We start from the raw sequence: 25201 nt of genomic DNA on the forward strand, positions 1-25201 counted from the left end.
AAAAAAAAAAAAAGACAAAAAAGAGGAAAGCAATGTTAGCGAGAGATTGTCAAACATGTGCTGGAAGAAAGGAGAAAATTCTGAGAAGGTGTACGGAATATCCTTTCCTTACTGTCAAGTTCCCCCTGGAGGAAGAATTCTTCCTTTAGGTGCTTAATGCTCAGTATATCATGAAACACTTTGCTTCTGTCTGTAGACACTATAGGCTTTTAGAGAAATAGCCAGCATTGATCACTCTCCAGCAGGCAAGTTGTAATTGCAAATCATAATTGCTTTAGTGCAACTCTCCCCATTCTCTCACATAGAATCATACACTACACTACACACACACACACACACCTACCCCAGTTCCCATGTGGAAACAAAAATACTTTATAAAGTGTATGAAATAAAAGGCAAGTTTGCTAAGGACAAAACATTCCTTCCTTTTGGCAAGCTCAGAGGAAAGCTGCGTGATTGGCTTTTCTTTGTGTGCCATTCCTTCCCACCCGCTATTAAATTTGGGTGTAGGGGCTGGGGATTTAGCTCAGCGGCACAGTGCCTGCCTGGCAATCACAAGGTCATGAGTTTGATTCCCGGTACCAGAAAAATAAATAAATAAATAAATAAATAAATAAATAAATTTGGGTGGAGTCTCCAGGGCAACACTTACCTTCCCCGCTGTGATTTTACCTGCTGCCAAAGTCCACTGAATGCACCCGAGCAGCTTTTGGCCCCTGAGTTCATCAGACCAGCTTCAGGAATTCTCCTTGTTTCCCAAGTCTCCCAACTTTTCCATTGCCTGTGCCTCATGTGCTAGAGTACCCTGCAGGAGACTGAGCCCTGTAGAACTGTCCAGAGTCAGGCCCCTCTGTCCTGTCTCTGCCAATAGCCCTTAGGCGAACTGTGGCTCAAGAGAAGGCCTGACCTTTTTGCAAAGGCTAGTTTTTCAACTATGTATCACAGTTTTATAGTTAGAGGAGCTAGCTCTGAGATTCCATTTCCATTTCAATAATCCCTAGTAAATACATAATACTAACCATTTTCACTTATTTTCTTATGCTTCCTGTTTCATTATGAGTATAAGGTGCCACAAGCAGTGTACTTCTGGGAAACTATTATTCCTAGTAAGTATTGTACTTGCAATCATCTCACTTCCTCGCTTTCGCCTTGTTTCTCACATCTTAACTAAGTTGCGAAGTTATTATCCTGTTATAGCTAATGCACCTACTGTAGCCAAAAACCTGATCAAGCAAAGGGAAAAGAAAACCAGACAGCTACCTATCAATTGACATACTGTAACATCCACTAAACAGTGGATAAGCTCTGGATCTAGATGGCACGTATTCAGATCTTGGCTCTTCTATATCTCACATGATTGTTCTGATAATTACATGTGTTAATTCACACAAAATGCTTGAAACACTGTCTGAAGCTAGCAAATGCTCCCAGGATGCAAGTCCTTTATTGTACCTACATATAAATATACTATAAATATTTGTCAGTGAAGGAGATGGAAATCGTGAGCAAAGCACTGCTCAGAAAGTCAGGAGTCCTGTGTTCCACTGCTGCCACCATTGCGGCTATCTGACTTAAAGCCAATTTTAGTTTCAGTTACCTCATGTGTGAAAATGGGATAATAATGTTTCCCTTAGCTACTGTTTGCACACAGCCATGCCCCAGTGCGCACAAACACACTCACTTTCAGTGATAGACAAGGAGGAGAATTAAATTAGTACAGAGATTTTAAACATCCGGAACAACATGAAGCACTTTACAGATACAGTATGGTGACCTCTTACCATGTATATTTAAACTACAAGAGAATCTCAGAACAAAATGTATTTTCTATCTATATGTTATTTTTTGCATTTCAATTGAGGTAGGCTCTCTGGTATTTCAGCACCCCTATTGCAAACATTTAGGGCTAAGGGACTATGTGGTGTGCATGATATTTTTCCCAGCCTAGCAGAGTGTCCATTCAGTAAATATTAAATAAAAAAGTTATTTCATCTTAGTATGTGTGTGTATTTATAAATTTTAAGTGAATTCAGATCTGGTACTTCTCATTACTGAAGGGGGAGAGATGGAAAAGTACCTTTCCGAAACCGTGGGGAAGAGGAGTCTCTTGCTTTTGCAGTCACTGAAGCTTTGGCTTGAAGCCTTGCAAAAACACGAAGTGCTGCGGAGAACCTTAGTAAAAAGTTGCTGATACACTTCGCCCCAGCCACAATGGTTGCATAAACCATTGACAGTTGACTTCCTAAGATACTTCTTCAGTGTGCAAGTGGTTAAAGGGGGGAAAAGAGTGGACAAGAAGAAGACTGTGTAAAATGTGTACATTAATTTCCTAACTGTAAAAACCCTCTACTGCTTTTGCCCTTTTGTTTCCATAACTAAAGGTATGCTGGAAAGAAGCTAGGTTTTTCTTAGATGAAGGTATTATTGGAATGTTCACATGTAAACCTTTGTTTTTGTTTTTTTCTGGTACCGGGAATCGAACTCACGAACTTGCACTTGTCGGGCAGGCGCTGTGCCACTGAGCTAAATCCCCAGCCCCTCACATGTAAACCTTTAAAGGAAGTTATTCTTTCTGTATGGAGCGGAATCTTTCATTGAACTCATCCTTAAAAGCTTGTTTTTATTTTCCTAAATTATGGTTAGTAGTGGTAAGTGATTAAGAGAAGAAACACTTTAGCCTTGACTATGCTCATATACTATAAAACAAAAGTTTCACAGATTGAGAAAATAATAATCAAACCTGGAATATATCTGATTGATTGATTGATTACTCTAGCTATGAAATAAGCCATTCCTTCCATGGCTGCTTGGTATAATCCATATCCCTTCCCCATATACCTCTCGGAGAAAGCCCTTTTTTTAAATTTTAGTATATTAGTATCTTTGTGTAGCACATAATGTTCACACCCTTGTGTGGGGCTGGTACATGAACCCAACACATCTTTATTCCTTTTCCTCCTCTCTCCCTTCCCTTCCTCCCCTTTCCACCCAACCCCCGATCCCCTTCCTTTTGTTTTCTTTTTTGGTACATGTTTGCAATACATAACGTTTACATTCCTGCTATGGAGACCTTTTTTTAAAGAAGGGTTTTTAAATTAGGTGAATGATTTCGGGAGTTATGGGAACCTTTTAGCTCTTTACTGTGTGGATTTTTTGAGGAACAGTAGAAATTCACTTCTTTGGATACCTTTAGACTTTCTTTTGTAAAGAGTGAACTAAATTTCTAAGAATGTGACCCATTAATGAGTGTCATTTCTTAGCCATGGGAACCTTGAGTGGATAATATTTTCCAATAATTAAAGAATTGGCTGGTCTGAATGAGCTCTCGAGAGACAGAGAAGAATAAAAAAGAACAAGTGTCAGGTCATCAAGGTGATACCATGAAAAATGCGGGCTCTTAAATTCTTTTACACCATTATTCTTGGTGTGTTCATCATAAAGTGGATTCCTAAACTACAGTGGCTTTGGCAAGACAAGTTCTTCTTTAAATAAAATTTTATCAATTTAAGAAACAAATTTTTGTTTGAAGCTCTCCTAACAGTGTCGTGTTCAGCTAATTTTCTGGCTTCTCAGGAGTCTCTTGTTCCTAAATTCATTGTGAAAGCAGACATGTTCTGAACCTTGGTGAAGCCAGGCCTAGGAACATTCTCGCTTTAAAATAGCAAGTTTTTAGAATGTGGAAAAAAGAATGAGAAAAGAGGGCGCTGAGAAGTGCTGGGAAGGACATCGTTGATCCCGGTCATTTATAAGTACATACATTACTATAGTTGCTACTTCAATACATAATATATTATTGCAATGATATTTTGTCTTATACTGATAGGTATAGCCCTTTTCTATTTCTCCTCCTTACTTCTTTACATATTTATTTATTTGCATCCCACTTTGTTTGCCAAAGAATTTAAAGAAAGCACATAATAAAAATACAGGAAAGCACACAATGAAATAATACATAATGCAAACTACAATACTTAGGAAAAATAAACAAATGGGAAAATTGCAGGTAAGAATGTAAGAGGGAACCTGGAGTAAGGGTATGATACAAAGTGCTTGATATGAAGATTATTATGCTGGATACAGGTCAACTAAATTTGGCTGTGTGCTTTCTAGTCATAAACGTGAAGAGGGAGCAATTGTGTTACATGAATTGTAGTATCCAAATGGTGAAAATAAACTCGTTGCTCAAGAAAGCTAATGGATAGTTATTATACTACTAATTTCTCTTAGTTCATTGAAAAGAAACTTTGTGCTAATTTTATTTGGACAATTAAATGCCAATATCTTGTATTCTGAGTAATTTAAACATAACAATATGCAGTGTATTAACCATTGCTACCCTCCTATTATCTTGTTTTGAAATTTTGGTTTTTTTTCCTCATTTTATTTTCTTCCTCTTTAAAACTAAAAAAAGAGTAAAAAAAAGAAAGCTAATGAAGACATGATAAAAACAAAGTGAGCTAATAGGGCAAAATGGTGGTCAACTGTTGCATATGCATACATTTTCTAGTAGTTATGGATATTGAGTTATTCTTAGGACTTTTTGAATGAATTATCTTATAAGTAATTATTCTTTCTGGTCTGTAATAGCCTTTGGTGGGAAAATCTGTATCTGTCTATCTAATAATATATGTGGTTGCCCATGAAAAATACAGTTCTTTCATTCTTACTTTCACCTATTCCTCTACTTCTGGTTGATGTACCTTGTATTTAGAGGCCTGTTGTGTGAAACTTAAAATGACTTCATCCATTTATAGGCTGTTCAACGGGCTGCACAAATAAGTGATATATATTTAATAGCAACTTATTTCTATATTTGGTCTATTGTAGTTAAATTAGTGTGAAACATAGAAAGCTAGAAAAATCCAACAAAAATTGGAACCACACTTGGCAGTGTTTCCTCTAAATAAGGGTTTTTCTTACAACTCAAACTTGCCATTTCTGTGTGGCTGGTTTTTAAAAAATCATTCAGCATTCAAAAATAACACTGAAATATGTTACCTGTTTGGGTATTTTGGTCCATTAACTTTTTTCCAGTGTTTTTTCCAATTAAAATTATATTGACACCATATGGCATGTATTGTGTGCTAAAAGTCCCTAATTCATGAAAGAAATGCCAAAGAAGATTGAAGGAAAAGAGAAAGAGTGATTTAACATTCTTTTAGTGCTTGTAGTAACTAGTTCTGTGAAGGACTAATTTCCAAAGTCAAGTTTTTTCAAAGTCAAGTTTGTTGTAAAATTTTACAACAAAACTTTAAAAAGAAAGGTTTTACATTTGCCAAAATAATTTACTGTGTTCTCTACTCTCTTGTTCATTTTAAATGTTTAGAAACATTAAGTCTTACGAAGTTCATATTTTCTTAGATACCTGTTCAAATTTTGTTTTGTAATTCTTGTTATATAAACTACTATTATATGTACTTTGCTTTAGTTTTACAAATGTAAGTATCCCGGTATAATGCAATTAATGGTGATTGTTGTGTTACTATGCTGTAAAAGTAACTACATAATGTTGTAAATTGCAAAAAAAAAGAGAGAATATGGGAGACTAGAAGAAAAAAATTATAAAATTTATTTACAACAGCTTCAGATGTAATTAAAAATCCAGCAAATAATACATATTTTCTCTATGCTGTCTTTCCCCTGCACATTATTGCCCCCTTTTTTAATATTATTACTATTATCATGGCACGATTGTTACTTTTATTGAACTAACATTGATACATTGTTATTCATTAAAGTCCATAGCACAGTTCTGTGAGCTTTCTTAAAGGCAGGGTCTCATTATGCAGTTCAGGCTGGCCTTGAACTTGCAGTGTAGCCCAGGCTGGCCTTAAACTCGTGGTGATCCTCCCATCTCAGACTCCTAAGTGGTAGGATTACAAGTGTGCATCACCACACCCGGTCGGTTCTATGAGTTTTGGTAAATGTATAATGAATATCCTGTGTTCTCCATTAAAGCATCATCCAAAATAGTTTCACTACCCTCAAATTCTTTGCTCCAGGTATTCTCTCCTCTTTTCACCCTTCTCAGACCCTTGGCAGTTCAACTCTTTAGTGTCTCTATAGTTTTGCCATCTCTAGAATGCCATATTTTTGGAACCACACATCTTATAGACTTTGCATAATGATTTCTTTTACTCTGTAATATGTGTTTCAGTTTGCAGCATGTCTTGAGAGCTCTTTTTATTCCAGTGATAATATTCTATTTTTTGAATGTACTATGGTCTAATTATCATCTAACTCATGCAGAGCATTTTACTTGCTTCCAGTTTATGGCAATTATGAATTAAGTTGCTGTAAACATTTGTGCGCAGGTTTATGTGTGGCCATGCGTACTCAAATCACCTTGAATTGAGTAAACACCAAGAAGCCCAATTGCTGGATCACATGGTAAGCATATGTTCAGTTTTGTAAGGAAATGCCAAACTGCCTTCTAAACTGGCTGTGCTACCTTTCATTCCCACCGGTAATGAGAGTTCAGGTTGCTCTTTGTCCTTGCTGCAGTTGGTATTGTCATTTTTATGGGTGGTACACTTTCTAATATGTGTTCAATGGTATCTCATTATTTTGATTTGCAGCTCTGAATGACATAACATATCATTTTATGTGTGTTTGCTATCAATCTATCTTCTCTGGTGCAGTGTCTGTTCAGATCATTTTCCCATTTTCAATTTTTTTCTTACTGTGAAATTTTAACTGATTTTGATTATATTTTGTGCATAAACCTTTACCAGACATGTGTTTTTCAAATATTTTCTCACAGTCTTTGTTTTATCTTTTTATTCTCTTGGCAAATGCTTTTATCTTTATTCTCTTCATATCACCAAGCAGATTTTTTAAGTTTTTTATTTCATGGGCTGTGCTTTCAATGGTACATCTAAAACTCATTGCTGAGCTCAAAGTCACCAAGGTCTTCCACCTGTTATCTTCTAGAAATTTTACAGTTTTGAATTTTAATTTTAGATCCAAGATCTCTTTTGAGTTAATTTTTATGCACAGTGAAAGGGCCGTGTCTACATTTACTTTTTTGCATATGGATGTCCAGTTGTCATAGTGCTATTTGTGAGAAAGAATGTTCTTTCTCCCCTGAATCACCTTTGCTCTTTTGTCAAGGATCAGTTGATTATATTTGTGTGTACTATGAATGTACTACAGTTTAATTGTCATATAATTCATGCAGAGCATTTTACTGGCTTCCAGTTTGTGACAGTTAGGAATAAAGTTGCTGTAAACATTCACGCGCAGATTTGTGTGTGTGTGTGTGTGTTTCTAGGCTCTATATTCTCTTTCATTAATCTCTTTCTTTGTTTTTTATCAATACAATCCTGTCCAGATTACTTTCTTTTTACAGAAATTCTTCAATTTCGATCATACCAGTCTTCTGGCTTTGTTCTTCTTTACTGTTGTGATGGCTCTTTTGGGATTTTTGCTTTTCATATATAGAGTTTACTATTGATATACACAAAATCACTTTCATGGATTTCATTTGGCAGTCCATAGATTCTACAGATCATGTTGAGAAGATTGAGTTCTTTCTGAGTCTTCCTATCCATGGACTTTGATCCCTCTATTCATTTTGATTGTCTTTGATTTATTTCATTAGAATTTTATAGGCTTCTGTATATATTTCTTTACTTTCTTTTTTCTTTTGCATCAGTGAGGAGTTAAAGTACAATGAGAGAGGGACGTCTTTACTTTGTTCTCACATTTAATATGATAATAGTTGTATGTATATTTTTTGTTAATATTCTTTGCCAAGTGGAGAAAGTAGGTCCCTTATATTCTTATTTTGCTGAGTTTTTAAAATCATGAATCATGTTGGCAAATGAATTTTCTGCATCAATTGATACGATCATATGATTTTTTTAACCTGTGGATATGATGGATTACATTAATTGATTTTTGAATATTGAATCAGCCAGGCATATCTAGAATAAATCCTACTTTGTCATGATATAGAATTTTTTATACATTGCTGTGTTTGGTTTGCTAATATTTTGTTGCAGACATTTGTATTTATGTTCATATGAATTGGTCTCTAATTTTCTTGTAATAATTTCATTTGGTTTTGGTGTTAGAGTTGTGCTGGCCTCAGAATGAGTGAGAAAGCATGCACTCTGCTTTTATTTTCTAGAAGTGGTTATGTAGCATTGTAATTTTTCTTACTTAAATATTTGGTGAAATTTACTAGTGCGCCCTTCTGGGCTGGGTGCTTTCGTTTTGGAAGCTTATTAATTATGAATTCAATTTCTTAAATAGATACACACCAATTAAATGACCTATGTCTTCTTCTGTAATGTTGGTAGTTTATATCTTTTGAGGAATAGGCCCATTTCATTAAATTTATCAAGATCTTAGGCATAGAGAAGTTAGTAATATTCACCTATTAACATTTTAATATCCACAGCATCAGTAGAAATGTTCTACCATTACATTTCGTGTAGTAGTAATTTGTGTCTTCTGGGTTTTTCTTGGTTAGCTTGGCTAGATACTTTACATCTTTGTTGTTCTTTTTGAAGAACCATGTTCAAGATCTGTTATAACTACTGATTTTGTTTTCAAATTAGTTGATTTCTGCTTCAATTTTTAGGATTTACAGTATTTTCTTCTTTCTTTATTTTTTTGGTTTTTTAAAGTACTGGGAATCAAACTCATGACCTCGTGCTTGCCAGGCCTGCACTGTGCCTCTGAGCTAAATCCCCAGCCCCTGTATTTTCTTCTTTTTTTATGTTTATATTACTCTTCATTCTCTAGGGTTTTTTTTTTTTGTGGAATCTTAGATTATTGATTTGATATTCTTTTTTTTTTTTCTCCTCCCTTCCTCCTTTAACTCCCTACACCCTTTCTTCTGTAGTCTAGGGATGAAAACCAGGACTTCACACATGCTAAACAGGTGTTCTGCTATGGAGCTATATACTTATCCTGCATGTGTTTGTAGAAGTAATTATTTTAGTATTTGCAAGTGATGAGAAGTTGTTGCTTTTTCTGTTGATTTTCAATTGAAATCCACTTTGGTTTGGTAAATCTTTGTAGGATTTTTGTGTTTTTTAATTTATCAAAAATATTTTTATAAATATCCATTACATTCAGTTAATAGACAGTGCTATTCATTTAAATACTGTATATCCTTACTAATTTTTTGCCTAATGGATTTGATATATACTGATGGATATTTTTATATGCATCTGACTGCATATTTTTACATGCAGTTCTGTCAGTTTTGGTCTTAAATGTTTTGGGGCTCTGTATACACTTTAAAGACTGCTATGTCTCCTGGGAGATCTGAAACCATTAACATTATATTATTTCCCTCTTTATTCCTGATCATTTTTCTTCTTCTGAAATATGTTTAGTATGAAATGTGACTATTGTAGTGTTTTTCCTTTGTAAATATAAATTAAAAATGATAATTGATATGTAAAAACAAACATTATACATGTTTATGGGATACTATCTGGTGTTTTGATGAACATGTATTGTGTAATGTTTTATTTCAGGTAAATATATCTTTCCTCAAACAGTCATCATTTCTTTATAGTAAAAACATTAAATTTTTTTTAGCTTTTGTGCAATATACAATTCATTATTATCAACAGTCACTACTGGACAATAGCACCCTAGAACTCCTTGCTCCTATCTGACTATAACCTCATAACCACTGGTCAACCTCTCCCCACCCCCACCCTCTGGTAACAACCATTGTACTCTCAGCTTACATGGGGACTGATCAAAACATAGAATGGATGCTTAAATTTTTTATTTTATTACAGTAAAAGGTACATTGCCATTCATCCCCTCTAAATATTTTTCATTGCTTTGAACACATTTCTAATCATTATTACCACTTTCTGGAAGTCCTTTTTAATGTCTTTGGTTGTGTTTCCATGGCTACTGCCATGTCCTGAGTTGACACAAAATGTTTATCTTTTATGGTCATTTGTATTTTTGGGAGAACCAGAAGTCACACAAGGAGAGATCTGGTGAATAAGGTTGATGAGCATACACTGTGATGTTTTACGAGCCTGCCTTTCCAGTGGATGCCACTCAGCAGATGTATTCATGTTTTTTAAAGTCATATCTCCTGAAGACACAAAAGAAGATTTCCTGCACTGCTTGAGAAAGTAGCAAGAATGATGGGATATGTATATTCAAAACAAGGATGAATATTCTGAGGGGCATTAATGGTAATGAGTCTTTCACTGTAATAATTCTTTATAAAATCAACTTTATAAGATCAATTCTTTATAAGATCAACTTTTTAAGATTCTACATATGAGTGAGATCGTATAATACTTGTCGTTCTGTACCTGGCTTATTTCACCTTGCATAATGTTCTATAGTTCCATCCTTGTTGTAAATCATGAGACTTTATTCTTTTTATGACTGAATAGCATTCCATGGTGTACAAGTAGCACATTTTTGTTATCTACTCATCAGCTGATGGACATTTAAGAATGGGAGTACACGTGTCTTGACTGAGTGCTTTTATTTACTTTTCATTATACGCAGGTAGTGGGCCTGCTGAGTCATAGTTTTAATTTTTTGTGGAACCTTCATACTGTTTTCCTCAATAGCTTTACTAACTTACATTCTCTCCAACAGTGTGCAAGGGCTTTTTTCTCCATACCCTCAGTACTCATTTGCTTTTTACTTTTTATTACTATCCATTCTTACTGGATGAAAGTGATATCTCATTGTGGTGCCATTTGTATTTCCCTAATGATTAGTGAAGTTGAGCATTTTTTCATATTCCTCTTGGAGATGTGTATATCTTTTGAGAAATACCTAGTTAGTTCTATTGCCAACTTTTCATTGTTTTTGTTTTTATTATGCCATTATGTTCATTTTCTTATATATTCTGGATGTTAATCCTTTGTCTGATGAACAGTTTGTGAACATTTTCTTTCCATTCTGTAGCTTTTCTCTTCACTCTGTTGCTTATTAGCTTTGCTGTGCAGAGATTTTTACATTGTAATCCCATTTGTTTATTTTTGCTTATTTCCTGTTCTTTTGGGTTCTTATAAAAAAAAAGTCCTTTCCCAGTTCAATGTCCTGACACGTTTCCTAGGTATTTTATTCTAGTAGTTCTGTAAGTTCAGGTCTTATATTCAAATCTTTAATCCATTTTGAGGTTTTTTTTTTTTTTTTTTTTTTTTGTAATCTGTGAGAGAAATTGGGCTAGTTCCATCCTTCTACACATGGATATCTAATTTTCCCAGCACCATTATTGAAAGGATTGTTCATTCTCCAATGTGTGTTATTAGCACCTTTGGGTAAAATTAGTTGGCTATAGATGTGTGGCTTCACTTCTGAGGTCTTTCTTCTATTCCCTTGTTCTATTGGACTGTTTTAATGTCAGTACCGTGCTGTTGGATTGCTACACCTTTCTAGTATATTTTGAAGTCAGGTACACTAATGTTTCCTGCTTTGTTTTCTTGCTTAAAATGACATTGGATATTCAGATTTTTTGTGGTTCTATATAAATTTTAGAATTTTTTATTCTAGTTCTGTGACTAGTGCCTTTGGTATTTTATAGGCATTATATTAGGTCTGTATATCACACTTAGGGTTGCATTTTAAAAGTATTGATTTTTCTAACCTATGAACATGGGATGATGTTCCATTGTGTGTGTGCCTTCTTTAATTGCTTTCATCATTGTTTTATAATTTTGATAGCCGAGATCTTTTCTTTCCCCATTTCTGTTTGGAAAGTTTCCATTGATATATCTTCAAGCTCATTGATTCTTTCCTTAGTTTTATGTTGTATACTGATGAACCCATAAAATGTATAATGTATTTCTAGTGTTAGAGTATTTGATCTGTACAATTTCCTTTTGATATCTGTGAGCATTTCCATCTCTGTGTTCTTCTGCCACTAGTGCCCTACCATATTAATCTTAGTGGTTTTAAATTCCCTGTTTGATAATTCCAAAATATGTGCCTTATGTGAAAATTGGTAATTATTTTGTCTTTTCACACTGTGCTTTTCTTATGTTTTAACATGGTTTTTAATTGCTGGTTCAAAGAAAGACCTGATAGATTAACTAGTAGGCACTGGAATTAATTAGATTTTCAATATCAAGTTTTATGTTAATCTGGCTAAGGTCTGACCTGTGTAATGATTGCAGTAGCTGTAAGTGCTAGAGATTTCACTTTCCTCTAGTGCTCTTTTTATTTGTTTTTTCTTACCTACTGATTTTAGGTTTCCCTAAGTCCTCTTTGTTAAGTGGGGTCTGTGCCTTTTAGCACTCTCAGTGGTAATGTGCTACTACTTACTGTACTTTGACTAATTGATCAAGTGCTAAGGTATAGGGAGAGGTGGAAATTGTCTACAGTCTTATTACTAACCTCAATATTTCACTGGACCTAAATCCTTAGGCTGTGGCTTTCAGCTGTTTTTCTTGCTCCTTTTATTCTCCTTCAGGTATGACAGGAAATCTAGAAGGGCCGAGTTATCTATGTGCTCCTCCTTCCAGTATATCAAGCTTTGGTAAAGTTGTATAGTGTACTAAGAGCAAGCATTTATTATGGGAAATGCTCATGGTATATTTAAAAATTATTCCTTTTCTCCTTTCTTATTTTCTTAGTTATTCACTGTGAGAAGTTTGTTGTAAAACCCCCGAAAGTGTAGGAGGTCCACAAATCTATGGCCCCAAGAGTTTGTTGTCAAACTAATACACATTCAGTCTCTAGAAATTCATCAATTATTTAAGTGTTCCTACATGCAACTGCATTCCTTGACATTTAAATAAAGATGTTACCTTGTATGTATGAGTTATTTAATTTCTCAATCTCGGTTTCTCAGAAAAAATAAAAATGATTTCAAACACATATGGTTATGTCAAAGTTGAACGAGAGGACTGATGTGAGAAAGTTTACCACAGATTCGAGCATGCATAAATATTAGTTTTCCTTTTCCATTAATCTATCTGTGCTTCTTTTTTAGTTCAACCCATTATGTGGTATTTATCCTAGTAACATAAAAAGATCTTATAAAGGATTTGTCATTCTTACAGTGCTGGAAAATTTTCCTTTAAAAAACCCCTGCGTTTATAAGGAGTGCCTTATTCTGCAGGGCTTGAAAGGGATTCAATGGTTCACTTATTCTTTTCTTCTTCCAACCTCAAGTATACTCTCCTTTCAAAAAAATACCCAGCCTACTACTGAAAAGTCTCATAAAAACACATTTCCTTCTGCCTGGTCCAAAAGCAGGAACATCAGCACCAAATACTAAGGATAGTCGTTATGCTACAGTGATAGGCTGTATGTCCTGGAGGCTAGTGAAATTATTGCACCATTTAAAGAGAGGTAATAGCCCTATTGTACACTTCACCTATCAAACCACATCTTGAGGATTGTGTCCTTTTGAGGACACCATAATTTAAGAAGATCATTGAAAACACTAGAACGTGTTCAAATATCCTGATAAGGATGGTGGTGGTGGGGTATCTAGAAATCTAGAAACCTTGCTGTAATAGAATGTGTAATAACTCACTTTATTACATCTATTTGTCTGTATCATGTATCTTTGTATATATTGTTTTTTTTTAAAAAGAGCACTTTATGTTCAGTGCCAAATTTTTCACGATAGCTCTGATTTTACATTGTTTGCTCCAATGTTTCCTGGATATAGCTCCTGACTTCTTCCCAAGAATGAGTCAGAGGAAAACCTCCTGTAGGTAAAGTGTACATTATTGTCTGAGCAAAACAATCAATGGACTGAACTTCCTTGCAGTTCTTTTAGCCCTTGGGTTTATTTCAGGAAAACCTCAAGTTGCCTAGAAAACCAGGCATCCCTTTTCACCTAGTGCTGGCTCCTATAAGTCCACCAGGAGTCTTTGAACACTTACAGTTTGGTCTATTGTCTGATCATATAAAAGTAAGGGGAGTGGGCAAAACTCAGAGATGTTCGAAAGTGGATTTTTATCTGTGGAAATTGGAGCAGAAAGCACATGTGAGCTTAAGGTTCAATAAGGGTGCTCAGCCCTTTCCCCCTGCAGTGTATGTTGTTGTTATTCTTTCTGCAGAAGAGTTCATGATCTTTTGTAATTTTCTTTTTCTATTGATCCAGCAGTGCCAGTAACAGAAACTTCAAAAGAAGGTTATTGGCAGTAGAATCTATGGGATTTCCCTGCCATATATCTTGTGCATTAGAGAACAAATGCACTGTATGTTGAAGATTAAATTTGCCTTGTAGAGAATTCATTTTTCTACCGCTTAGGTGATTGAGATCTCCAGGGGTAACAGTCTTCTCCTTTCTCCTACTTCATGGTACCCCAAGGCAAAGGTGAAAGTGCCATTCTGCTTTATTGTTCTTTGGGCCAGAGTTGCTTCTTCTATGTTTCCATTTAGAGAGGGATGCCAACTGGAAAATGAGTTTAAAATAGAATTTAACTGTACAAAGGTTTCTGAGAATAGGTGTATTGACTAAAGGTCTGAGGGCAGCTGGAGTGTAATTGTCACTGAGAGACACTAATTTGATTACTTTTATTTTGCACCTATGTGACCCTGGGAAAGTCCTTTCACCCTGCTAAGACTCCATTTTTTTCATATGTTCAATAGCGGTGACAATATCAAAGTCAAAATATTGTTGTAAAAAGTACCTGTAGTGAGATACTCAGAAGTGTTTTATAAACTCTAAATCAGACAGCTTGTGAACCTTTTTGAGACAAGGATGATGTATCACTTCTTTTCATCTAGCCAGGACCTAGCACAGACCCTAATATGTAGTGCATAATTTCTCACTGAAATAAAAATGAAGAAATAGTTTTACATCTCACACTTTCCAGTAATCTTAAAAGATTTCATTGACAGGTCCTATGCATTGGGCTAGAAAATATTTTGTCCTCATCTAACTTTTTGATTCCAGGATTGAAAGTCAAGTAGCATGTGCAAGCAGGAAGATTGTTATCACACAGATAAACATTGTAGGAAATGCTTAATATTCTAAACAAAACAAAACAAAACAAACAAATTAACAGGCAGTAATTGATGGGAAGAGAAAACTTCTCCAGGGTCACTCAGGTGCAAAATGGAAGTAATCAGTACAAAGTAGTATCTCCCAGTCACGGTTGTACCACAGCTGCCCTCAGCTCGATAGCCAACACATACATTCTCAAAAACCCTTTGAAGAGGGTTAGATTCTATTTTAAAGTTATTTTCTCAAGTGGGCTTGGAAGCTCCATACAATTGCATTGGCATCTGTTCAACTTTGCCGGGCATGTTATAAGCCTGAGGGGCGAATCTAGGGAGCGTGTTCTTCCTTGTGAGAGATCTAGGGCAGATGGTGGTGGCATAACCTAGAGCTCAATTCTGCCACAGATGACTGAAATGTTGGACTAAGTGATCCCAAGGAACTGCTGGAGTACTGTCTCTCTAGTAGTCTGAAAGTGGTAATAATTTGATTTTTCAAGGTTCATGAATTGGCATCATTTGGAGTACATTTATCACGGACCTTGACTTTTGGGAAGAAATTGGAAGAAAGTTCTAAGTGATATTTAAACATCTCAGGAAACTTGGTTATTTTTATTTATTTTTAAACTCTTCTTGAGAAAAAGCTATTATTGCAGCTTTATTTTTTTCCTTCATAAAACTGCGGAACTCTGATTATTGAGGACATAATTTGCGGCAACAGTATTTCAGATTGGAGAAAATGAGTTGATGACATTACTATTTTCTCACTCAAACCAATGACACTAATTGGGCTTTATGCCAGGGCGTTGGGGCAGCAGATATAATCATGAATTTGAGGTCTCTGTAGGGTAGATAAGGCTTCTAGGCCATGTGGAAGCTGAGCTTACCAAGGAAGCTTAGCAGTTATCCTTCCAGATGTTCAACTTGCAATTATTTTCAATATCAAATCTGTAGATAAGTGCATGGATTGTTTTTTCCATCCAGATCCCCATTCAGTGAATAAATTCCATTTCCAGCTCTGGCAATCTGTCAGACAGCTCCCTTTAAAGTTATCTGGAGAAAATCTACCAAAATGATTAAATTTGTGATCGCTTTTATTCTTGACTAATAACTTGCTTCTCCTCTGGGGCTGAACAGGCTTACATTGTTATGTGAGTTTATATAGTATATGGTTTGTTGTCAAATATTTATCTCTGTCTAAAAATGAAATGTCCTGAAACACAATTTCTTTTTATGTGAATAAATCAATGAAAGAAAGAGAAATAACTTCTCATTTAGCCAATTTTTAATCAATAGTTTCATGAAAGCTTGAAATGTTAACTGAATCCTGGCATTTGTCATTTGAAATATAATTTGGGTTTTTAAGAATTTATGTGCACATCAGAGTTTGCACTTCATGTTCAGAAAGGAAAATTGATTTATAGGAGCAAACAACTGCTGGAGTATAGGCAATGCCAAAAATGAATGTAAGTCAATTATTTAAGGGAAATGGGACTTTAATCACCATAGCAATAGAGAAAATATCAAGTTCAATTATACCCGGGATTTTCATGGTTTAAATTGTGGGCATTTATCTCTTCTTTTACAGAGGCCTTTGAAATTGTTGTTCGCCATGCCAAGAACTACACCAATGCCATGTTCAAAAACAACTACCCAAGCCTCACCCCACAAGCCTTTGATTTTGTGGGTGAATTTTTCACAGATGTGTCTCTCTACATCTTGGGCTCTGATATCAACGTGGATGATATGGTGAATGAATTGTTTGACAGCCTGTTTCCAGTCATCTATACCCAGCTGATGAACCCAGGCCTGCCTGAGTCAACCTTAGACATCAATGAGTGCCTCCGAGGAGCAAGACGTGACCTGAAATTATTTGGGAATTTCCCTAAGCTTATCATGACCCAGGTCTCCAAGTCACTGCAGGTCACACGCATCTTTCTTCAGGCCCTGAATCTTGGAATTGAAGTGATCAACACAACGGATCACCTGAAGTTCAGTAAGGACTGTGGCCGGATGCTCACCAGAATGTGGTACTGCTCTTACTGCCAGGGACTGATGATGGTGAAGCCTTGTGGCGGCTACTGCAATGTAGTCATGCAAGGCTGTATGGCCGGTGTGGTGGAGATTGACAAGTACTGGCGAGAATACATTCTTTCTCTCGAAGAACTGGTGAATGGCATGTACAGAATCTATGACATGGAGAATGTACTGCTTGGCCTCTTTTCAACAATCCATGATTCTATCCAGTATGTCCAGAAGAATGGAGGCAAGCTGACTACCACCGTGAGTACCAATCTACAGTTTTCAGACTAGGCTTTCTTGGGGTAGGATACCCGCCCAGCAGCAGGTTCTCATTAAGAGAAGTGAGTAAAATAGGGAGCAGGCTCGGATAACATGGACTGAATGACTTCGCCGAGCTAGCCAATGCATAGTAATGACAGTTTATAGAGTCATAAAGCCAGGCTTTGAATTTTAGCTTCCCCTACTTTCTTGCTGTGGACACTAGGGAGCCATAGTAACTTCATGAACCTTGTTTTTCTTATACACGAAGTAGGTGTAAACAGAACGTCTTCCTAGGCAATGATATGTGGTAAGGCACGTAGGATCTGTGTGGCACTTGTAAGTCTTCAATAAATGTTAACTATTATTACCGTTATTGCCAGTTATCATAATCCTGGAGACAGTCATGTGAAGTGGGAGATATTATGTTCATTTTATAAATAAGAATCCTGAAGCTTAGTGATATTATTTGCTATAAGCACCCAGATGTAGCGAGTGGAGGAGCCACAATTAAGAAATTGAGCAGGTCTCCTTTTAATTTGGTTATCACCACTTTTTCTGATTCTAGTTTCATTCCTGTACTCTTAGTCAGGTATATCACATAACCTCGCTGAGTAGTGACTTTAAACACAAGAGACCCAGACTCATGAACTAAAGCTTCACGAGAAGATAAGAAAACAAAACACCCGTGTTCCCTAACATATATGTTTGTGGCCATGGTTATACTGGTCTGAGGCTCATGGGATTTGTGATGTGGAAGAATAGTTCTGTAATGAGGCACTGGTTTTCCTAGTTTCAGCCAGACATTGTTGAGGGACCACCGGAGGCATCCTTCCAATATAGGGCAGAGTAAGCAGCCAACACTACCAGCCAGATCCCCTTAAGCTAGTGATTGATTTTTTAATGTTGTCAGCTTTGTAGGCAAAGGTGGTAGAATAGTAGAATACACTACCATCATTGAGCTCCGACTACATCATGGGTGCTCTGCTGGGCAGGATCATACTATTTTATAGAACCCATGATAATGGATTCCTTTTCATCATAATGTCCCCCTTTTACACAGGATGAAATGAAACAGAGAGGGTAAGTGCCTTGCCCAATATTTCAAAGTCAGTTATGTGGGAGGACCTAGGTTTCAAACCAGTTCTGGTTGGCCTGGTTGATTCTTGTACTTAGCTTCAGTACAGTGCAACTGCTGTCTATGTTGAGCCATTGCTTACCCAGAATGTGGAGAACAGATTGGACCATTTAGCCTTGTCTTTAAACTCTGGAAGTACAAAATAATAGGGGTAATTGGTTTCTTTGGTGAATTAAACTAGGAAGACAGAAATGATGCAACCCTCGGCATGGCTACTTATGGGGCTGCTCTAATTGCCCCATTCACAATGTTGGCCATTTAAAACACATTTGCTGAGAAAATATTTTATAGTAAAATGAACAGAAACATCATATCAAACGATGGTGTTCTTCACTGGCTAATTATTCCCTTGACTGATTCATAATTTGAGGCCAGATTCTGGGGCCATGTGCAAAAATAATTTTCACAGAACTAGAAAAATGAAAAGTAAATGCCTTCAAATGTTCATTCAGTATTACTGATTGATAGCCACTGTGTGTCAGAGTGTCAGGTACAAGGGTGCTGGTGGTGTGGGAACACCTTTGTTTCCTTTTGTGGTGCTGGGGATTGAGCCCAGTGCCTTGAGCATTCTAGGCAAGTGTTGTACAACTGAGCTACATCTCCAACCCTTTTCATTTTTATTATGAGATGGGACCCTGCTAAATTGCCCAGGCATGCCCTAAACTTGTGATCCTCCTGCCTCAGCCTCTCAAGTAGCTGGGATTACAGACCATCACACCCAGCTGGGAATGACTTTAGTAGCAGGAAAAAGTTAATATTAGAGACAAAGTGTAGGAGTATTTCATGGTTGCCTCCGATGTTGGTCTCTTGACAGCAGCATAATTGATTTTGAACATATGTATCTCCCTCTAGAGCTTTTATCCCCCCCCCACCAAAAAAATGAGGGTGGGAGCTGGTAAGGAATTAAGTGCACTGTTCTCAACATAAAGGTTTCTTTAGTAAACATTTATTAAACATCTGCTTTGCACATCATACTTTGTTAGGTGCTGGATATTCCAAACTACCTGAAACATAGGTCTTAAGTCTTGAAAAGATCACAGTCTAGTTGCTAGACAAACATAACTGAATAAATCTCATCACAGTGAACATTTCACTATAATGTGAGCGTTGGAAGTCCTCTGAGGAATTAGGTTATCCTGTTCCATTGATTAACAAATGAAGAAATAAGGTTCAAGGAGCCTCACCTAATGTTATATAATTAATGAGAGAATCAGAAGTAAAATCCAAGGTTTTTTGCTCCAATCTGATATTTTTTCTGTCACACCACTTTGTCCCTCACTAGACCCTTTCAGTCTTTCACTGTAAAAGCTCCATTAGGATTTTGCAAAGACATAGCGAACTTAAATTGGATAGCTATTTCAAGCTTCTAAACCTGCTCCATTTTAGGTGAATGCATGCAGGTGTGCGCCTGCGTGCATGTCCTGTGCGCGTATGCATAGAGGGGGGTACATTTCATGTCATTATCATTCAGCAGGAAAGGCCTTGGCTGTCAAGAGGTGCTCAGTGATGCAGTCCCTTTCTGTTTTGGCCATTAAGAGCCTGATTGCTCCCAGCTCCCAGCTGGTTATGAGAGCGTGAAGTCTGCCACCCCCCTGGGAATGCCGGAACTAAACTGGAAAGCATATGTAAACTCTGCCTTGTCCCTGTTTTATGATCACCAAGTCTACATAATATGTATCAAATGGTGGGTTTGGGGGAATTGTTGGCCAGGTGTGTTTCAGCCTATATGCTGTAAGGACCAGAAAGGGGCAGGGCCACTTATAGAGGTGAGGGGAAGTGAAGACTGGGTGGACTGCAGAACTGTGTTCTTATAAGCAAACCCACAGAATGGCTCAAAGCAAAAGCTGATTTTAAACCAAGGCATTAATGAGATCCTGCTGGAGGACACTCACTTTCCTGTTGTGATGAAGTGGAAAACCCTGCAGTCAGTCCTGCCTGAGGTTCAGTTGGGGCAAGAGATCTCTTTAAAAATGTACTCTTCCTGAGCCGAACCGGGATAGTCTTTTTAGCTAACCATGAGTTTTGGATGGGACCTGCCGTACAGAGACTTTTGCCCGGTTGTTTTGGTAGCTGCCATCCACTTGGGATTTTGACAGTCTTTTGGTCTCCTCACTGACTGTGGCACTGTTAGATTTTATTTTTTAATAATTATGAATTCTTAGTGCTTTAGTTTCTTCTAGAAGTGTTCTCAGTCTTTCAGACTACCAACTGAAGGCATGCAGGTGAATGTTGGGGTGTTGCCACTGGCAGCACCCTCGGGGTGGTAAGGAACCAATTCCCCAAAACTTGGCTCACCATCCAGTCACCCGGAGAACTTGTTGAACAGATTCCTGGAGTCCACTCCTAGAGATTCTGATATCACAGGTCTGTGGAGAGGCCAGAGAACTTGTTATTTAAATAGTGTCCCAGTTGATTCTGATGCTCCCTTCAGAGCAAATCCAGACACTTTGGTAGTTGGAAGTGAATGACCATATTCTATGGCAGTTAGTGGCAAAACTAGGGCTTCAGATACTTCCCATGAAACGGAGATAGTATAAGGATTAAATATGTGGGGAGTACTTGCTAAGCCCCACTCCAGTGCCCTATCTTTGTATGTAATTCTAGGTGGCAAATGGAAATTTGGCTTTTCATAATTTTTTTTTTCAGTACCAGGTATTGAACCAAGGGCCTTGCACATGTGCTAGGCAAGTGCTCTATCACTGAGCTCCATCCCTAACCCCTTAAAAATACTTTTAATTGACAAGATTTCTTAATGTTATTTCAGTCCAAAGAAGTGAATAAAAGTATTGGTAAATGTTTGAAATATATATGCATGAATGCGAGAGTAGGAGTGGGAAGAGAGAGAGAATGAGGGAGAGAGAAAATGTGTATTAAAATCTCTAAACAACTACTAATACTCAACTGTGAATAGACCTATTTTGTCACTTCACAGAGGATGAAATAGGATGAATATCTTGGCCCAAGTGAACATTGAATAAGTCTCTAAAAGTATTTAGGTGAAAAACATCACTGTTAAATTCATCAGCATATGACTGAATTCTACATTTTATACACTGAACCAAGCAAATATGTACAGTTTGCACTATATGTATTTCAACATTCTGGTTACAGCCCAATTACTGAATGCCATGGCCTCTTTTTAAAATTTAGCTATTTTTACCAGCTGGGTGTGGTGGCGCACACCTATGGTCCCAGCACTCAGAAACCTGAGTCAGGAGGATCGCTGTGAGTTCCAGGTCAGCCCAGGCTACATAGTGAGCTCAAGGTCATTCTGAAATGTATAGCGAGACCCTGTCTCAGTAAAATAAAAATAAAATAAAATGACAAAATATAAAATTTAGCTATTTTTGCTTTGAAAATCCTTTTGAATTTTGTTACCATATTCCTATGCATGAACTACATGTGTGACCTTTGTTCATTTCATCCGTAATTCATCTTTTTGCATGAGTATGTGGTCCTGGGAATTGAACTCAGAGCCTTCAGATTAAACTATACTCCCAGCCTTTTTTATTTTTTTATATATATATATATTTTTTTGGTTTTTCTCTGGTACCGGGAACCGAACTCACGACCTTGCGCTTGCCAGGCAGGCGCTTTGCCGCTGAGCTAAATCCCCAGCCCCCTATTTTTTTATAATTTTGAGACAGGGTTATATTAATTCACTAAGTTGCATTTGTTTGTTTATAATTTCTAGACAGGGTTGTACTAAGTTGATTAATTGATTGATGTACTAAGTCACTAAGTTGCCCAGGCAGAGCTTGAACTTATGCTATTGCCTCAACCAGAGTGCTAGGGTTACACGCCTGTGTCACCAGGCCTGGCTAATTCATCCATTTCTTAAATGAGCAATAATTGGCATGATAGGTGTTTATCTCTGTCCTAGAAAGTTTGCTGGAACTTTTTGTTTACTTTCTTTACCCTGCAAAGTAATTGCTCACAAATCCTTCCATGGCTGTTTGCACTGTATTTTTCTGCTTGTACTCATGTACATTTTTTATTGACTCGTCTAGGCATGTCTCTGTGCTAGTGGTTCCTCTCCACAGTTTCATTACCTTCGCTTGTTATAATGCTTCACTGAACGTTGTGCAAAATTGAAACCTCTGTCACCAAAATTTCTGCCCTTTTTTCCTCGTTGTGACACTCCTTTTCACACTGCTTGAAAGAGGATTCATTTCTGGAAATACTTATTGAGCATCCAGTCTGGCAAGTACTATGGTAGACACAGGAGCCATACCCAATGTCTGGAAAAATGGTCTAGAATGACTGTAGTGATGCCTTCTGGGTCACTGGTCTAGTAGGTGGCAGAGCCAAGATTTCAAGCTAGATCTATCTGATTCCAGAGCTCATGCTCTTAAGCATTACTCTCAGTTGCTCTCTCAAATAGTTCTACTCTCTCTTCCCTAGAATCCTCATTCCCTAAACACAAGCTAAATAGGCTTTTACTGTATTATTTAATATCCTGTATTACTCCCTACTCTTTTTTTAGCTGCACAGTTTTTTAATTTATTCTTCCTTCTTGGAGACTTTTGCTCTAGTATTTTTCAACGCAGTACTAAAAGGCATGAGATTTTTCATCTTTCTAACACTTCAAGGCACAGAGTAGCTTCTAAGACAGGGGGTGAATTATTGGTGTGTTATTGGTGGGTGATGGGAGATCCAGTCCCGCAGGCAACTGGCTTTGTCTGGAATACCTAGGAGTAGTACCAGTGACCAGGAATTGGTTATCTTCCAGTTGCAACTGTAAGAATTTACAAATTGAACAAAAAGATAGTTTTGAATACATCTGCCATTAATTCTGAATATTATTAACACAGAGATCTCCATTATGGAGTTTCCTTAGTGATACTGTCTCCTTAGAACCCAGCATACTCTGCTATCCAAGCACATCCATTTCCTTTGCTTGAATTTCTGAAGCTACTGTCAATGAAGTCTGTTTATTTATGTGTAGGAAGAATCTCTGGGGAAGATTCTCCTGTTGATCCTCAATAGTAATTCATTCTATCAAATTCTTATATTTTGCTGTCTGTGTGAGTGACTGTAACACATCAGAATTTCCAAGATTAGCCCTTCCTTCCTCTGCTTTTGAAGGCTGAGGTCATTTCTCAGATGTCAAATTGTCAGTGTTTTTCTCCTCATGCTATCACTTTGGACTTTCATTTTTTAGTCTCAGATAGAGATACCTTCTCTGAATTCATACAAGCTGTTTCCAGTACCAAGTGATCTAAAAGTGATAAAAACAAGTGAATGTCTAACTACCTAATTAGTGTCAGCAGGTCAGCATCCAGAACTGTAATAAGTGAATCTATGTATATGAGGTCCATTTCTGGAAAGACAAAAGATGTTTAGAGGCTAGCGTCCTTTTTCCATTCACAGTGAAATGGTTCTGGTGATTTCCACAGGTGACAAGATACAATTTTTAAACATAGAAGACCTATTTATTGAAAGACCACAAAATAAACATTGGCACCACTTTTGGGCACTGAATGTTAATTTCAAGGCAGGTTTCAAAAACTAATTACACAAGGGAAGATTTCAAAAATGTTTAAACCTGGTGGCAGATGTATATATATGGTCATTATTAGGTAGACTCTTCATAGAATTGCTTACCTTTCCCTTGGCAAAAAGTGGCAGCATGATTTCTAGTTCTTTGTAGTCCCTCTCCTTCTCCCTCTCCTTCTTCCTGTCCCTCTCCCTTTCCCTCTCCCTCTTCCTCCCCGTCTCCTTTCCCTCCCCTCAACTCCCCAACCCCCTCTCCCTCTCCCTAACACATGCTAGGCAAGTGCTGTACCACTGAAAGACTCCTAAGCCCCTGTTCTGGATTTGTAGAAAGAAGTTTTACTTCTTTTCTGTGGGCAGTGGATTGATGTGGCAGGGATACGTCCACAAACATGAAAGATCTGATATTTTTACCCCAATTGCAAGGTAATAAGTTACCTTGTCACAGTTTCAGGGATGCTGGTTAAATACTTGAGATACCTGTATCAGAGATAAAGGCAATCTATAGCTCACAGGAGTGACAATAGCCGGAACTTCAGCATTTGTTTCTGATACCTAAGCCCCCATTTCCATAGGGTAACGCAAAGAGGACCAGAGGACTCTTGCATACACAGTTGCATTACATGAGAGGAATTTGAAACTTGAAAAACTCAAACCTTGTATAATAGGTGCTAAGGGGCTGGGGATTTAGCTCAATGGCAAAAGCGCCTGCCTGGCATGCGCAAGGTCGTGAGTTCGGTTCCCGGTACTGGAGAAAACCAAAAAAAAAAAAAAGCACTTATAATAGGTGCTAAGTTTGCCTAGCCTTTTCCTCTGAAAGAAGATACTATATTTTCCAAGGTGGTTTCCCATACAAAGATACTTGAAAAAGACAGTCTGGAATAAAAGGCAGTCAGGGCATCTGTAAGGCATGAGAAAGAACAAGAGATCCATGGAGAATTGTCTTCCAAGGCACAGTGCCCCATTCTTGGGTGGCTGTAAGAGCCTCTCATGTTTCCAGTGCTTTTGTAGGGTCAGGCAAGGAAATTAGAAGAAGACAAGTAGCTAAGCTCTCTTTGGCTGTACGAAAGGCACGGCTATGTGCCACCAGTTGGACCACAGCAGAAGACACATCTGTAGACGGGGAGCAGTGGCAATTTTCCAGCTGTTCAGAGAATACAAAGAAGGTATCAAAGGGCTACCTAATTGTTGCCTCTCATTAGAAGGAAACTAGCACCTTGGACTTCCAGCGACTACTCTATTGCTCTCTCTTTCAGTCTTTAAACAGTCTTTTTCTTTCTTCTTTTCCCAGGCTGTAGAGTTGGGAATTTTGTATTGCTAAGTGACTTGACTGAAGTTTTCTCTTTTACTGCATTTAAAAAGTGACACACGTGA

General features: G+C 37.2%; 1 protein-coding gene across 1 annotated transcript in view; it reads left to right on the forward strand.

The window, feature by feature from the left end:
• The window catches only part of Gpc3 (glypican 3), a 462080-nt gene that overhangs the window by 214682 nt on the left and 222197 nt on the right, over window positions 1-25201 (forward strand). Inside the window, exon 3 of the mRNA XM_013523049.1 lies at window positions 16502-17196. Coding sequence (XP_013378503.1) covers window positions 16502-17196 — 695 coding nt within the window. The remainder of the gene's footprint in view (window positions 1-16501; window positions 17197-25201) is intronic.

This window comes from Chinchilla lanigera, unplaced genomic scaffold (genome assembly GCF_000276665.1).
Source record: "Chinchilla lanigera isolate Chin_1 unplaced genomic scaffold, ChiLan1.0 scaffold00072, whole genome shotgun sequence".
Classification (NCBI taxonomy): Eukaryota; Metazoa; Chordata; class Mammalia; order Rodentia; family Chinchillidae; genus Chinchilla; species Chinchilla lanigera.